Here is a 16,177-nt window from a genome sequence, read left to right as displayed (position 1 = left end):
GGGGGAGGAGGAGAGGGGGAGGCCAGATGTGGGGAGGAGGTCAGATGGGGGGGAGGGCAGATGGATGAGGAAGAGGGGAGCAGATGGGAGAAGGAGGGGGTAGATGTGGGGGGAGGAGGAGAGGGGGAGGCCAGATGTGGGGAGGAGGTCAGATGGGGGGGAGGGCAGATGGATGAGGAAGAGGGGAGCAGATGGGGGGAGGGGAAGGGGGAGTTGGGGGTAAATGCGGGGGAGGAGACGCACAAGGTGGGGTTTGAAGTGCTACCATAATGCAGGCAGTAGCACTGGAGGTGTGGGGGGAGCAGAGGCAATGGGGAGAGCTGTGTGAGAGGCAGTGTGGACGGAGACCTGGGGGCAGAGGAGAGGAAGTTGATGGGTGTAGATACATCAAAGGCAGAAGGAAAGTGGGTCTGAGAAAAAGAGAAGGGAGAAAGGGAGGCAGGATTCTGCATGTGAAAACCCTTGAGACTTGCGCTTTCTTTGTGGTGGGAATTCCAGCAATTGATGGCTAGCTGCCAAAATAGCTGCACACTTGCCAGCCTGAAACAAAGCAAACTGCAGTTTGCCACTGGTGTGAAGTCTGGGTAAGAAGGCCCAGCGTTGCAAATTGCAACTTTCTTTGTCTGCACTAAAAGTTTGCACAGGGTGTAGCTTCAACAATTGCTGGGGAATCAGGACATATGAACTGGAACCATAAACTCACTGAACATTACATCTCACCAAATGAGGGTAAATCCATCCTCATCATCGTATCCACTCGTACTCCACACCTGAACATAGCCATTATATGAACAACATACCCTCATAGCTCAATGTCTGTACTTTGACCCCCAATTGGGAATATTGCAGATTATGTATTCCTTACACCACCTGATCCTAAACCGAACTTCACACCACTTGATAATCTGTACATTATTCCCTGATAATCAGAAACTTCTACGCTTAAATTCTGTACCATTTTTTTTAATTTTAACATCATCTTAATAAAATTATTAAATCTGGCCTTAGAAATTCTAATTACTAAAGCAGTACAAGGACAAATCATTACAATGTGTAAATGCTTTTAATTTAATAATAAAAATTAACCAGCAAGAATATGCCATCTTGATGGATGTAGATCAGGTGTTGTGAATTTAAATTTGGCCCAAAATATATTTTTTTCAAAAGAAAGCTTTTATAAAACTGAAAGACCCAGTAGAAATTTTTCTAATTTTAAGACTTCAAAGAAAGCAGTTTTTAAATGAATAAACATTCCACTGTAGTGTTTGAAACCTAAAATTTTGCACCACTTAATAATCTGAAAGTGAAACTGATTTATTTGAGTATCATTGTCCTACCTGACAGAAATGTAAAAACCAAAGTGCCGTGTAGGTTGGGTTTTAAAAATTCTTTCTGAGGATCTACAGTATTATGAGTAACAGCTGTAAAGAAAATGACTTAGGGTATGTCTACACTACGGAATAAGGTCGAATTTATAGCAGTCGTTTTTTTAGAAATCGGTTTTATATATTCGAGTGTGTGTGTCCCCACAGAAAATGCTCTAAGTGCATTAAGTGCATTAACTCGGCGGAGTGCTTCCACAGTACCGAGGCTAGAGTCGACTTCCGGAGCGTTGCACTGTGAATAGCTATCCCACAGTTCCCGCAGTCTCCGCTGCCCATTGGAATTCTGGGTTGAGATCCCAATGCCTGATGGGGCTAAAACATTGTCACGGGTGGTTCTGGGTACATATCGTCAGTCCCCCCTTCCCTCCCTCCCTCCGTGAAAGCAAGGGCAGACAATCGTTTCGCGCCTTTTTTCCTGAGTTACCTGTGCAGACGCCATACCACGGCAAGCATGGAGCCCGCTCAGGTAACCGTCACCGTATGTCTCCTGGGTGCTGGCAGACGCAGTACGGCATTGCTACACAGTAGTAGCAACCCATTGCCTTCTCGCAGCAGACGGTACAGTACGACTGGTAGCCGTCCTCGTCATGTCCGAGGTGCTCCTGGCCATGTCGGCTGGGAGCGCCTGGGCAGACATGGGCGCAGGGACTAAATTTTGAGTGACTTGACCAGGTCATTCTCTTTAGTCCTGCAGTCAGTCCTATTGAACTGTCTTATGGTGAGCGGGCAGGCGATACTGATTGCTAGCAGTCATATTGCATCATCTTCTGCTGGGCAGGCAAGAGATGAGGATGGCTAGCAGTCCTACTGCACTGTCTTCTGCCGAGCAGCCATGAGATGTGTATGGCATGCAGTCCTTCTGCACCGTCTGCTGCCAGCCAAAGATGTAAAAGATAGATGGAGTGGATCAAAACAAGAAATAGACCAGATTTGTTTTGTACTCATTTGCCTCCTCCCCTGTCTAGGGGACTCATTCCTCTAGGTCACACTGCAGGCACTCACAGAAAAGGTGCAGCGAGGTAAATGTAGCCATGTATCAATCAGAGGCCAGGCTAACCTCCTTGTTTCAATAAGAACAATAACTTAGGTGCACCATTTCTTATTGGAACCCTCTGTGAAGTCCTGCCTGAAATACTCCTTGATGTAAAGCCACCCCCTTTGTTGATTTTAGCTCCCTGAAGCCAACCCTGTAAGCCGTGTCGTCAGTCGCCCCTCCCTCCGTCAGAGCAACGGCAGACAATCGTTCCGCGCCTTTTTTCTGTGCGGACGCCATACCAAGGCAAGCATGGAGGCCGCTCAGCTCACTTTGGCAATTAGGAGCACATTAAACACCACACACATTATCCAGCAGTATATGCAGCACCAGAACCTGGCAAAGCGATACCGGGCGAGGAGGCGAGGTCAGCGCGGTCACGTGAGTGATCAGGACATGGACACAGATTTCTCTGACAGCATGGGCCCTGCCAATGCAGGCATCATGGTGCTAATGGGGCAGGTTCATGCTGTGGAACGCTGATTCTGGGCTCGGGAAACAAGCACAGACTGGTGGGACCGCACAGTGTTGCAGGTCTGGGACGATTCCCAGTGGCTGCGAAACTTTCGCATGCGTAAGGGCACTTTCATGGAACTTTGTGACTTGCTTTCCCCTGCCCTGAAGCGCATGAATACCAAGATGAGAGCAGCCCTCACAGTTGAGAAGCGAGTGGCGATAGCCCTGTGGAAGCTTGCAACGCCAGACAGCTACCGGTCAGTTGGGAATCAATTTGGAGTGGGCAAATCTACTGTTGGGGCTGCTGTGATGCAAGTAGCCCACGCAATCAAAGATCTGCTGATATCAAGGGTAGTGACCCTGGGAAATGTGCAGGTCATAGTGGATGGCTTTGCTGCAATGGGATTCCCTAACTGTGGTGGGGCCATAGACGGAACCCATATCCCTATCTTGGCACCGGAGCACCAAGCCGGCGAGTACATAAACCGCAAGGGGTACTTTTCAATAGTGCTGCAAGCTCTGGTGGATCACAAGGGACGTTTCACCAACATCAACGTGGGATGGCCGGGAAAGATACATGACGCTCGCATCTTCAGGAACTCTGGTCTGTTTCAAAAGCTGCAGGAAGGGACTTTATTCCCAGACCAGAAAATAACTGTTGGGGATGTTGAAATGCCTATATGTATCCTTGGGGACCCAGCCTACCCCTTAATGCCATGGCTCATGAAGCCGTACACAGGCAGCCTGGACAGTAGTCAGGAGCTGTTCAACTACAGGCTGAGCAAGTGCGAAATGGTGGTAGAATGTGCATTTGGACGTTTAAAGGCGCGCTGGCGCAGTTTACTGACTCAGTTAGACCTCAGCGAAACCAATATTCCCACTGTTATTACTGCTTGCTGTGTGCTCCACAATATCTGTGAGAGTAAGGGGGAGACGTTTATGGCGGGGTGGGAGGTTGAGGCAAATCGCCTGGCTGCTGGTTACGCACAGCCAGACACCAGGGCGGTTAGAAGAGCACAGGAGGGCGTGGTACGCATCAGAGAAGCTTTGAAAACCAGTTTCATGACTGGCCAGGCTACGGTGTGAAAGTTCTGTTTGTTTCTCCTTGATGAAACCCCCCGCCCCTTGGTTCACTCTACTTTCCTGTAAGCTAACCACCCTCCCCGCCTCCCTTTGATCACCGCTTGCAGAGGCAATAAAGTCATTGTTGCTTCACATTCATGCATTCTTTATTCATTCATCACACAAATAGGGGGATGACTACCAAGGTAGCCCAGGAGGGGTGGTGGAGGAGGGAAGGAAAATGCCACACAGCACTTTAAAAGTTTACAACTTTAAAATTTATTGAATGCCAGCCTTCTTTTTTTTGGGCAATCCTCTGTGGCGGAGTGGCTGGTTGGCCGGTGGCCCCCCCACCGCGTTCTTGGGCGTCTGGGTGTGGAGGCTATGGAACTTGGGGAGGAGGGCGGTTGGTTACACAGGGGCTGTAGTGGCAGTCTGTGCTCCAGCTGCCTTTGCTGCAGCTCAACCATACACTGGAGCATACTGGTTTGGTCCTCCAGCAGCCTCAGCATTGAATCCTGCCTCCTCTCATCACGCTGTCGCCACATTTGAGCTTCAGCCCTGTCTTCAGCCCGCCACTTACTCTCTTCAGCCTGCCACTTACTCTCTTCAGCCCGCCACCTCTCCTCCCGGTCATTTTGTGCTTTCCTGCACTCTGACATTATTTGCCTCCACGCATTTGTCTGTGCTCTGTCAGTGTGGGAGGACAGCATGAGCTCGGAGAACATTTCATCTCGAGTGCATTTTTTTTTCTTTCTAATCTTCAGTAGCCTCAGGGAAGGAGAAGATCCTGTGATCATTGAAACACATGCAGCTGGTGGAGAAAAAAAAAGGGACAGCGGTATTTAAAAAGACACATTTTATAAAACACTGGCTACACTCTTTCAGGGTAAACCTTGCTGTTAACATTACATACATAGCACATGTGCTTTCGTTACAAGGTCGCATTTTGCTTCCCCCCACCGCGTGGCTACCCCCTCAGCCCTCTCCCCTCCCTGTGGCTAACAGCGGGGAACATTTCTGTTTAGCTACAGGCAAACAGCCCAGCAGGAATGGGCTCCTCTGAGTGTCCCCTGAAGAAAAGCACCCTATTTCAACCAGGTGACCATGGATTATATCTCACTCTCCTGAGGATAACACAGAGAGATAAAGAACGGATGTTGTTTGAACGCCAGCAAACATACACTGCAATGCTTTGTTGTACAATGATTCCCGAGTACATGTTACTGGCCTGGAGTGGTAAAGTGTCCTACCATGAAGGACGCAATAAGTCTGCCCTCCCCAGAAACCTTTTGCAAAGGCTTTGGGAGTATATCCAGGAGAGCCGCGAATGCCAGGGCAAAGTAATCCTTTCACATGCTTGCTTTTAAACCATGTATAGTATTTTAAAAGGTACACTCACCTGAGGTCCCTTCTCCGCCTGCTGGGTCCAGGAGGCAGCCTTGGGTGGGTTCGGGGGGTACTGGCTCCAGGTCCAGGGTGAGAAACATTTCCTGGCTGTCGGGAAAACCGGTTTCTCCGCTTGCTTGCTGTGAGCTATCTACAACCTCATCATCATCATCATCTTCTTCATCCCCAAAACCTGCTTCCGTATTGCCTCCATCTCCATTGAAGGAGTCAAACAACACGGCTGGGGTAGTGGTGGCTGAACCCCCTAAAATGGCATGCAGCTCATCATAGAAGCGGCATGTTTGGGGCTCTGACCCGGAGCGGCCATTCGCCTTTCTGGTTTTCTGGTAGGCTTGCCTCAGCTCCTTCAGTTTCACGTGGCACTGCTTCGGGTCCCTGTTATGGCCTCTGTCCTTCATGCCCTGGGAAATTTTGACAAAGGTTTTGGCATTTCGAAAACTGGAACGGAGTTCTGATAGCACGGATTCCTCTCCCCATACAGCGATCAGATCCCGTACCTCCCGTTCGGTCCATGCTGGAGCTCTTTTGCGATTCTGGGACTCCATCATGGTCACCTCTGCTGATGAGCTCTGCATGGTCACCTGCAGCTTGCCACGCTGGCCAAACAGGAAATGAGATTCAAAAGTTCGCAGTTCTTTTCCTGTCTACCTGGCCAGTACATCTGAGTTGAGAGTGCTGTCCAGAGCAGTCAAAATGGAGCACTCTGGGATAGTTCCCGGAGGCCAATACCGTCGAATTGTGTCCACAGTACCCCAAATTCGAGCCGGCAAGGCCGATTTAAGCGCTAATCCACTTGTCAGGGATGGAGTAAGGAAATCGATTTTAAGAGCCCTTTAAGTCGAAATAAAGGGCTTCATCGTGTGGACGGGTGCAGGTTTACATCGATTTAATGCTGCTAAATTCGACCTAAAGTCCTAGTGTAGACCAGGGCTTATGATCATCTTGACAAAGAATGCACAATACTTTTGTCTGATTCTTGGGTTCAATATTTCAAGTTTGCACATAGTTGCATAATTTCCTACTGCTCTCCACTCCAGTGAGGGATACCTGAAACTTTTGGAGAATTGAGGTTTCACTACACTTTATAAAATACTAGTAAATGTTCTTTAGCATATTTTATGGACGTAGTGAAAATGAAATTTGAGGGCCTCACTGCAATGCTCTGGTCTTGAATCTTTCCTATGAAGGGGTGGGGAGAAACCGTTGTGATTTAAATACAGCAGGACCTCCCTAATCTGCACACCTACTTCCCACAGAGAGTATGTCTACACTACCCACCTTGGAGCTCTCCCGGCGATTTAAAAAACCCAGCCCGAGCAAGCGGTGGTAGCTTTACCTGAACGACAAAAGTTTTAGCACTGAGCAGCACTAAAACTTTTGTCGTTCAGGTAAAGCTACCACCGCTTATTCGGGCTGGGTTTTTTAAATCGCCGGGAGAGCTCTAAGGTGGGTAGTGTAGACATACCCTCTGTGGGAAGTAGGTGTGCAGATTAGGGAGGTCCTGCTGTATTTAGCTATCTCAATGACTAGTTTAACTACCAGATAATTACACAGTGTGGAGGAGCAATAATGAAACTTGTCGCTTTACAGAGAATGATAAAGCTTGACTGGAGATTCTTGACTGGGAAAAGTTACTATCATGGCTAAAACAAGAGGCAGAGCAGAGATCTCTTAAAAGACTGGCAGAGGAAGCCGGAGACAATGATATTTTTCCAACTCCTCACTGATAAACACAGTGATTCTCCATAGGGAGCAGGGGCTCGTGTAGATGTAGGGAAACATGACTGTCCAGTTTGCTGGAACATGGCACGACCTGCAAAAATGTAAAGACTAAAACTGGCTTGATGCAAGGAATAAAGGACTTGACTAGAAAAGCTGCATGGCAGTACAGAATGAAGTCCGCCAAACCTCATGACCTGGCTGAGGAAACGGGTGTCCTGTTCTTTGCCGTGCTCTTTGTCACAGCTGCTATAATCACTAAAGAAAAATGTTTGATCAGCTGAATGGCAGTGTTCACAAAGGTGCCATGCTGCTGCTGCAGGAAATTCAATAAGAAGCATTCAAAAGTGCCTTTGCTTCACGGGTCTCCCAGTGCAACTCCACAAGTAGAATATTCAGGCTTGTTTATTATCTTGCAAAACCTGGTAGGCTTGTTTCAGATCTCCCCAGGGTGGCCAGCGTGCAGCAGTGGATGGCTTGGCTGTTGGATGAAAGAACTGTTTGGTCCTTATCGGAGCCAAAATTGCTGAGTGGATGGCTCAAATGACGTATGAAAAATGTTGTTATGGTGGAGCTCCCCCCCAGCTCACCTGAAACTGGATTGGAACCAATATCAGCCTAAAAGTGAAAGGCTCTCTAATTCATTTCCCTCAACCGCCCACAAGCCAGCCAGCCTTCCTAAACTGGGGCCAGATTGGAACTGGTGCTGTAATAACCCTCTGTCCCATTCCATAGAGTCTGTTTTTGGAAGTTTATGACCAACAGCTTGAAGAGTAAATTGTGTGGAGGTTTGGGGAGTACAAGAAGCTGCCAAAGAAAGCTTGAGTCAGCTTCTGTTCCCTTTCACATTGTAGGGTTTTTCAATAGCCCGTCAGTTGCTTCTGTAAGTTTTATGAACAGATATTTCCAGTTTCTGACTCTCCTTGTGTCCAGTGCTTTGTGAATAATTAACTTGCTTTTTGCAAGTCATAAAAAATGTTTCCCAGAGATCATCATTCAGTGCTGAAATGCAGCCACCTCTGGGCTGAAGTGTGGTAGCTGTTAATCACACAGCAAAGCTGCACAAAGATCACTCACCCAGCAAAAGCGCAGCTGCCTCTGGGGTGGGGCATGGCATGGTGTGCAACCGTTTAGGGCAAGGAGAAAACCCAATCCAGTTGAAATCTAGGGAGAAAGAATGGAGTTAGCTGGCTTGGGCTAGACACGTTAGCAAACTCCATCATCCTAATACCTGACCTCCAGACTGGAATGTGTCTGGTTGAAAAGATCCCATGGCATTTCCCCCAAGAGTATGAGTATTAAAACCCTAGATCAAGTCTTTCAAAAGTGACTAGTGAGGTGCACAACTTGAGGAACCTCAAAGGGGCCTGGTTTCCAGAAAGTGCTGAGCCACTTGCTTATGATGCTTTGATCTACACGTTCCAATCTGGGGGCTAGTCTGGATTTATTTCTGGAAAGCTGGTCTTGTTAAGGAATTGAGTTAGGATTTAGGGACTTGAGCAACCCACTTTCCCACCTCATCATGATCATATGCCAACCCCCGTGATGGGATGGTTGTTAAGATAATCAAGAGAACACTCCATGGTAAGTAAAGTGGACATAGTTTCTGCTGTTATTGGCTGAAGGCCTTCAACTGTATTGTGACATGTCTGTTGTGAGGTCATCAAGGCGTATGCAGGGGCTGCAGACTGCATTGATCAAGAGAGGCAGCAGGAGGAAGAGCTGCCATTCCCAGCACAGCTGAGTGGGAGGGGACCCAGGGAATGGGGTACCACCAGCCCTGCTGAGGAGAACCTGATGCACTCGCCCTGAGGTTACTCGCCCTGTTGAGGGAAACCTGAATCAAAGAAGGGCTTACCACCAGCTCTGCTGAGGGGAATTTTATGAGAGGTTACCAGCCTATGAAGAGAATCCCTCTTGGGCAGAGTGTAACGTCATGGAGAAGAATTCACCCAAGCCTGCACTGAAACACCCAGCAATTGGTATTGACTTGGGCACCACTAAATCCTGCGTAGGCCTCTTCCGAGATGGCAAGGTGGAAATAATTGGCAACAACCAGGGCATCCGCACCACGCCCAGCTGTGTTGCCTTCACTGAGACAGGGAGGTTGATAGGGGATGAGGCAAAGAACCAGGCAGCCCTCAACTCTCCTAACATCATATTCAGTGCCAAGCGCTTGATTGGCCGAACATCTGAGGACCCTGTTGTGCAGGCAGATGCGGAGTTCTGGCCCTTCCAGATAGTGAAAGCTGAAGGGAAGCCCCAGGTGCAGGTGTCATACAAGGGAAAGGAGAAGGTTTTCTACCCAGAGGAGATTTCTGCTATGGTGCTGGGTAACTTGAAGGAGATGGCTGAGGACTACCTGGGCCATCCCATCACCCATGCCATTGTTACTGTACCAGCCCACTTCACTGACTCCCAGCGCCAGGCCACCAAAGATGCTGGGGCGATCGCCGGCCTCAATGTGCTGAGGATCCTCAGTGAGACTACAGCCGCCGCCCTTGCCTACAGCCTAGACAACCCTAGCAATGGAGAACACAACGTGCTTATCTTTGACCTGGGTGGAGGAACCTTCAATGTCTCCGTCCTCACCATTGACGGGGGCATCCTCGAGGTGAAGGCCACCTCCGGGGACACCCATCTGGGAGGGGATGATTTTGACAACTGCCTGGTGAGCTTCTTCATAGACGAATTCCTAAAGAAACATCAGGAGAACATCAGCAAGGACAGAAAGGCCGTGTGGAGGCTCAGGAGGGCCTGCGAGGCAGCCAAGCGCACCCTGTCCTCCAACACCAAAGCCAGTATCGACTTGTACTGCCTGTACAAAGGGATCGATTTCCACGCAGACATCACCCGGGCCCAGTTCGAGGAGCTGTGTGCCGACCTCTTCCGAGGGACCCTGAAGCCCGTGGAGAGGGCGCTGCAGGATGCAAAGCTGAGCCAGGCCCAGATCCATGATGTAGTTCTGGTGGGCGCCTCCACCCGCATCCCCAAGATCCAGGAGCTGCTGCAGGATTTCTTTGGCGGCCGGCAGCTGAACAAAAGCCTGAACCCGGATGAAGCTGTTGCCTATGGGGCTGCTGTTCAAGCCGCCATCCTGATCGGAGAGAGGTCAGAGGTCACAAGGGGCCTGCTTGCCCTGGATGTGGTGTCCATGTCTCTGGGAATTGAGACAGACGCAGGGAAGATGCACACCCTGATCAGACGCAACACTGCCATCCCCACGGTGGTAACTCGGACCTTCACCACCTTCGATGACCATCAGCCTGACCTGCTCATACGTGCCTATGAAGGGGAGAGAGCTACTGCCAAGGAGAACCACCTGCTTGGCCATTTCCTTTTGAATGGCATTTCCCCCGCCCCCCGTGGCATGGTCTTGGTGGAGGCGACCTTCTATATTAACGCAGATGGTATCCTGACTGTGTTTGCCCTGGACAAAGTTGCCGGCAATGCCAACCCCATTGCTGTGAATGCCAACAAGGGGCGACTGAGCAGAGAGGAGATACAGAAGTTAGCGGCGGAGGCTGAGAAATACCAAGCTGAGGACAGGGCACAGAAATGGAAATTGGCCACCAAGAACTACCTTCAGTCCTGCGCTTTCAGTGTGAAGCGGACCTCGGAAGATATCCTTAACTACTTCACCTTGCAGGCGAAGAAGAAGGTGATGGAGAAATGTCAGTTGGCCTTCTCCTGGCTGAGTCCAACTGGATGGTTGAAGAGGAGGAGGTCAGGCCCTATGAAAATGGTCTCGGGGAACTCCCTCCCAGGACTTAAACGCCTAAGTAACAGCACCACGGGCATCAACAGAACAAAACCAAGCAAGTTCGTGGTCACCACTTGCAGCTGGACTTTCCAGTTTACCCAAACTACCACCGTGATCTACCCATAGGAAGTCCTAGCAGGGACCAAGGAAGCTAGGCTTGCTGGTTGCTGTTGATTTACCTGGATTTACCATCTGATATAGCCAATTCATAATTGGGACCCTTTCATGAATTACAACCATCGGCCTCAATAAATTCTGCCTCTCATACATGTCTGTACAGGTGCATTTACTAATTATTGGGCAAATAGCATGCTCCATGGAGTGTATGCCACAGATGTATTTGGGCTGTGATGTTTAAAGGAACCTAAGAGAGTTAGGTGCCAAATCCCATTGAACTTCACTGGGAGTTGGGCACTTAACTTCCTTAAACTCCTTCCAAAATACTAGCCTTGGCGTCACAGTCTGTCAATTGTATAGGGACTTTTGAACAGGTTTGTGTGTTTAATGTAGAACCTATAGAAAATGTCTCGTTTCCAAATGATAACCTAGACATTTCCAAATTTTAGGGAGAGATTCTAGTCTGTTATGCTAGGTAAATCTGAAGTGACTCCATTGAAGCTATCTGAGTAAGGAGCAGATTCTGATCTCAGTTACACTGGGGTAAATCTGAAATAACTCCAGTTAAGTCAAAATAGTTAGGTACAGATTCTGATCTGCTACCCAGATGTAAATCTGTATTGACTCTGGAGATACATGTCTTTTCAGATATATCCCCTTTTAGTTGTCTCCTCTGTAATCTAAACAGCCTATATCTCTTATAAACCGGTTGAGTCTGTCCAGGCCTCCAAAACAATTCCTTAGCTACTTACCTTTGGATCCCTTCAGTTTCTACCATAATACGCCAAAATTACTAGGTCTGGGGAAAAAACCCACAAAACTTGTCAACTCACCCGTACGTTCTGTGACAAATACAAAACTCATACCTTCAAAGAAAGGCTGAGATTCATGATCTCTAAAAGCCAAAATAGTTTTTTAGTGACGGCAGTCAAGGGAATAAAAGACCTGGAAATCTGGGTTCCCAAGGTACTTTGCAAATACAGCCTGCACTCTGCATTATTCCTGCAGAGCCATCATTGCTCTCTGTAGAACATGAATTCAAGCTAGCATCCTGCTGTGAATGAGGAAAGAGCTCATTTCAGAATCATCACAGCAAATGGTAAAATAACGTAAAGCGGTCTAACAGAGCGTGAAACGAGGCAAGGAAATACTATGCTGCCCTCTGCTGGGTGGAATCCTAACCCTGAAAGAAGATCCATCTCTCAAGTGGTGAAGGCCTGTTCTTTAAAGGAGGACGATGGGCTGAGGCATGACTCTCATGCTTTCCAGCGCGGGGACTAGGACCCTGGTGTCATGAGCTCTACATGACAGCCCTCTACTGCTTGAGCTACACGAAAATTCTTATAGCTGGTGAAGAGAGAAGGTCACATAGGCCTTGTCAATGTACAAGGTGTACTATACCAGGACAGTTAAAATGATACAATCCCTGCTCACCTCCAGCATAAAGGTGTCTTATACTAGTAAAGCTTATTCGTGCTTGGAAAGAGGAATACTGTTCTGGTAGAAATACACTTATACCCGCTTCTACACTAGAGGTTGTACTGATAGAACGATCAGTTAAAAAGCATACCTCGAACCAGCCAAGCACAAAAACTGTTTTAGACCTCGTCTCTCTTGGGGCCATTTGGTCTGGTGTCCAGGAGGACACAGGACAGGTTATGGACTAACCCACAGATGAGAGCTAGTTCAGGTTCTTGATGGAGGGGCTGGGATACCTCCATCCAGAGATTAATGCTAGAAGAAAGTCAAGTCTTTCTCCATGAAGAAGAGAAAAGGACTCAGCTGTCACAGTCCCCAAGATAACTGCACCTGTGACTGGAACAGAGCAAATAACTGAGTTGTTTTAGTTTGGGGTTTGAACCAAAAAATCCAGGTGGAAAAAATATTTTTGGTTTGCTTTGAACCTTTTTCATTTAGGGTGTTTTTCACCCTTTAAAAAAATTTCTTTCTTTCTTTCTTTCTTTCTTTTTCTTTCAAATTATCTGAATTTCAAAACGAAGCACTGTTTTGAAATTAAAAGTTGCAACGTTTAGTTTTAAAATGGCAGAAATAAACCATTTAGATGTTTTCAGCTCTTTTCCAGCCAAAGCTATTCACTGAGTTCAACTTGAATTTGTGATGCGTTTCAGTGGCCTAAAAATGTATTTTTTGGTGTATTTACTATTCACTGAAAATGTATGGCCCAGCTCTACTTCTGACCCCTTTGTGGCCTCCTTGAGGGCTGTGATGCTGGCAGACCATGTCATGTCAGAGGGTATTCAGGCCAATTCACTTGTTTATTAGTGTAGATCAAAGTGATTGTTAAATGGGGAAGTGTATAGGGTCTTTAAACTTCATGAAAACAAGTGGAAAGTTACCTGCATTGTTTCCACGTATCTGTATCCTGTTGTAATTCAATAACAAACATTTATACTATGTATACCCTGTAACTAAATAACCCATCAAATGCAAATGAAGCTTTGTGGAATGCAAATGAAGCAAAGGCTAATGTCAAAGCAAGTGGCCATTGTGTGTGATGACTGGAGGTCAGAGACTCTAAATAAGTGCATTCCTCACTCACCTTTATCAAAGGAAAAGCCACATGAGTAGTGTTGCTGTCAGCTTGTTTTCTGTGAGAAAAAGCTTTAAAGGTGGATTCTAGGAAAGATCCTTCTGCTCTGGGCCGTATGGACTGTTACAGGGAAGTGTACCACATAAAAAGCAGAGATCCCCTGAGAGAGTCTGGGTACCCTGACAAGACTTTTGGGAAACTGGCAGTTTATTACATCACTGCCACCATTTGGAATTACAGACGGCGACTCACCTGTACATATATTTTACCCGCTTTAACCTCTCAATAACGCTCATTTCCTTTTCTTAGCTAATAAATCTTTAGTTAGTTTACTACAGAATTGACTATTAGCGTTGTCTTTGGTGTATGATCTGAGTACCAATTGTTCTACGGTAAGTGACCTGTCTCTTGGGGCTCGGAGCAACTTGATGTGGTGTGAACTTTGGTTTAAGTGACCATTATCACTAAGTTTGGTTTGTCTGGGTGACAATCCAGGCTGGACAATCAAGGGGACAGTCTGTGACTCCATGATAAGACTGGGACAGTGATCCAGGAGCTCACATTTGTTACTGGTTTGCTGAAATCTCATTATAGAACACACCACCAGGTAGGGGTGTCTGCCCCGTTTTCTGACAGTCTGCCCTGAGGCTGGCACTCACAGTTGTGAGCCACTCCAAATACTGTGACAAGGGTGTCCCACTTAGTCCTCAGCCATCACCTTTTTCCCAGTGTGGTCCTGCAACCCACTCCCTCCAGATGGAGCATGCAGGTTGCGGCAGCCTGCAATTCACTGTGATCACCTCAACAGGCCTGACTTTAATTCAGCCCCTGCAGTCCCGTTCTCTCAGAGGCAGTGACAAGGTCAGCCAGGGACCAGCCAGTTCTAGAACAAAGTACTGTTTATTCAGAAGCATTTCAGAGAAAGGAGATGATGATTTCAGAGAAAACATACCAGGAAAGCAAGCATTTATTTGCAGGTCTAGCTTACCAGGCAGTGGCATATCTTCCCCATGGAGATTAAAATACTTCAGACCCTTCCTGCAGGATCTGTCTCTCTTGATCACAGTTTCATGTTGGTCCTTAGCTCAGATCTGAGAGTGCCCCCTCTGTCTGCGTCAGGGTGATTGTTTTATACCGTTTTCAGTTCTTTGTTTGCTAGGCCGCATGAGCGAGGTCAAACCAGTCTATGCAACTTCCCCAGGACCAAACTTCTCCAGACTTGTAACCTGCCTTAGGGATTGGCATTATTCTTCCCCGGCCCCCCAGGGAAACCTTGTAATTCCCCCATTGAATCAGGAATCTAATCACTAGCTGTCATAAATATAAAGGGAAAGGTAATCACCTTTCTATATACAGTGCTATAAAATCCATCCTGGCCAGAGACAAAATCCTCTTACCTGTAAAGGGTTAAGAAGCTCAAGTAACCTGGCTGGCACCTGTCCAAATTGACCAATAAGGGGGAGTGGGGGGAGAAAGGCTTTGTCTGTCTGTGTGATGCCTCTCCCGGGGACAGATCAAGAAAGCAAGCAATCCAACTGCTATAGAGTTAGTAAGTAATCTAGCTAGAAAATGCGTTAGATTTTCTTTTGTTTTTGGCTTATGAAATTCGCTGTGCTGGAGGGAATGTGTATCTCTGTTTTTGTGTCCTTTTGTAACTTAAGGTTTTGCCTAGAGGTATTCTCTATGTTTTGAATCTGACTGCCTGTGAGATTATCTTCCATTCTAATCTTACAGAGTTGTTTTTATCTTTTTTTGTTCTTTTAATAAAGTTCTGTTTTTTAAGAATCTGATTGGGTTTTTAGGGTCCTAAAAACCCAAGGCTGGTCTGTGTGCTCATCTTGTTTATTCTCAAGCCTCCCCAGGAAAGGGGGTGTAAGGCTTGAGGGGATATTTTGGGGGAAGACGTCTCCAAGTGGTCTCTTCCCTGATTCTTTGTTAAATCGCTTGGTGGTGGCAGCATACTGAATCCCAGATATGAGGAATTTTGTGTCTTGGGGAAGTTTTAACCTAAACTGGTAGAAATAAGCTTAGGGAGTCTTTCATGCAGGTCCCCACATCTGTACCCCAGAGTTCAGAGTGGGGAAGGAACCTTGACACTAGGCAATAAATATACCTGTAACATCAAGTTGATGCAATAGATTTTGATGGTTCCATGTGTCCATAGTATCTGTCACATCAGGTCATGGGCACTCACGAGCACGACATGTCCTTCCCAGACCAGCTGAATCTGGACCTGTCTGTCTGTCTGGTTTGGAGTTGTCTTGGGATGGTTGTGTGGAGCCCACCATGTGCCTCCATGTCTCCTGCTCTTACAGCCCACAGATGCAATGAAGCCAGGTGGAAAAGAGCTGGGATCCAGGGTCAGGAGAGAATCAGAGACATATAGGACTGGAAGGGACATCAATAGGTCATCGAATCCAGTCTCCTGCACTCAAGGAAGCATTACGTAATAACTAGACCATCCCTGACAGGTGTTTGTCTAACCTGTTCTTAAAAACCTCCAATGATGGAGATTCCGCAACCTCCCTAGGCAATTTGTTTCAGGGCTTAACCACCCTGAGAGAGTTTACTGAAAGTACAGCTCTGTCCAGTCTCCAGTCATCGGACAAAAAAGAGGGGTTAGTGGGTTACCGATTGTTGTAATAAAGCATAAATCCAGTGACTTTAAATCCATGATTTTT

The 16,177-nt window shown here is 47.3% G+C and overlaps 1 protein-coding gene across 1 annotated transcript; it reads left to right on the top strand.

The window, feature by feature from the left end:
- Positions 1 to 9,001: 9,001 nt before the first annotated feature.
- On the top strand, positions 9,002 to 10,954 carry LOC141974756 (heat shock 70 kDa protein 1A-like). The gene has a single exon (XM_074934730.1). The coding sequence runs from the start codon at positions 9,002 to 9,004 to the stop codon at positions 10,952 to 10,954; it is 1,953 nt and encodes a 650-aa protein (XP_074790831.1).
- The last annotated feature ends 5,223 nt before the right edge of the window (positions 10,955 to 16,177 follow it).

Source organism: Natator depressus, chromosome 19, assembly GCF_965152275.1.
Source record: "Natator depressus isolate rNatDep1 chromosome 19, rNatDep2.hap1, whole genome shotgun sequence".
Taxonomy (NCBI): domain Eukaryota; kingdom Metazoa; phylum Chordata; order Testudines; family Cheloniidae; genus Natator; species Natator depressus.
The sequence above is the reverse complement of the archived record's forward strand: the minus strand, read 5'-3'. Positions and strand labels throughout refer to the sequence as shown.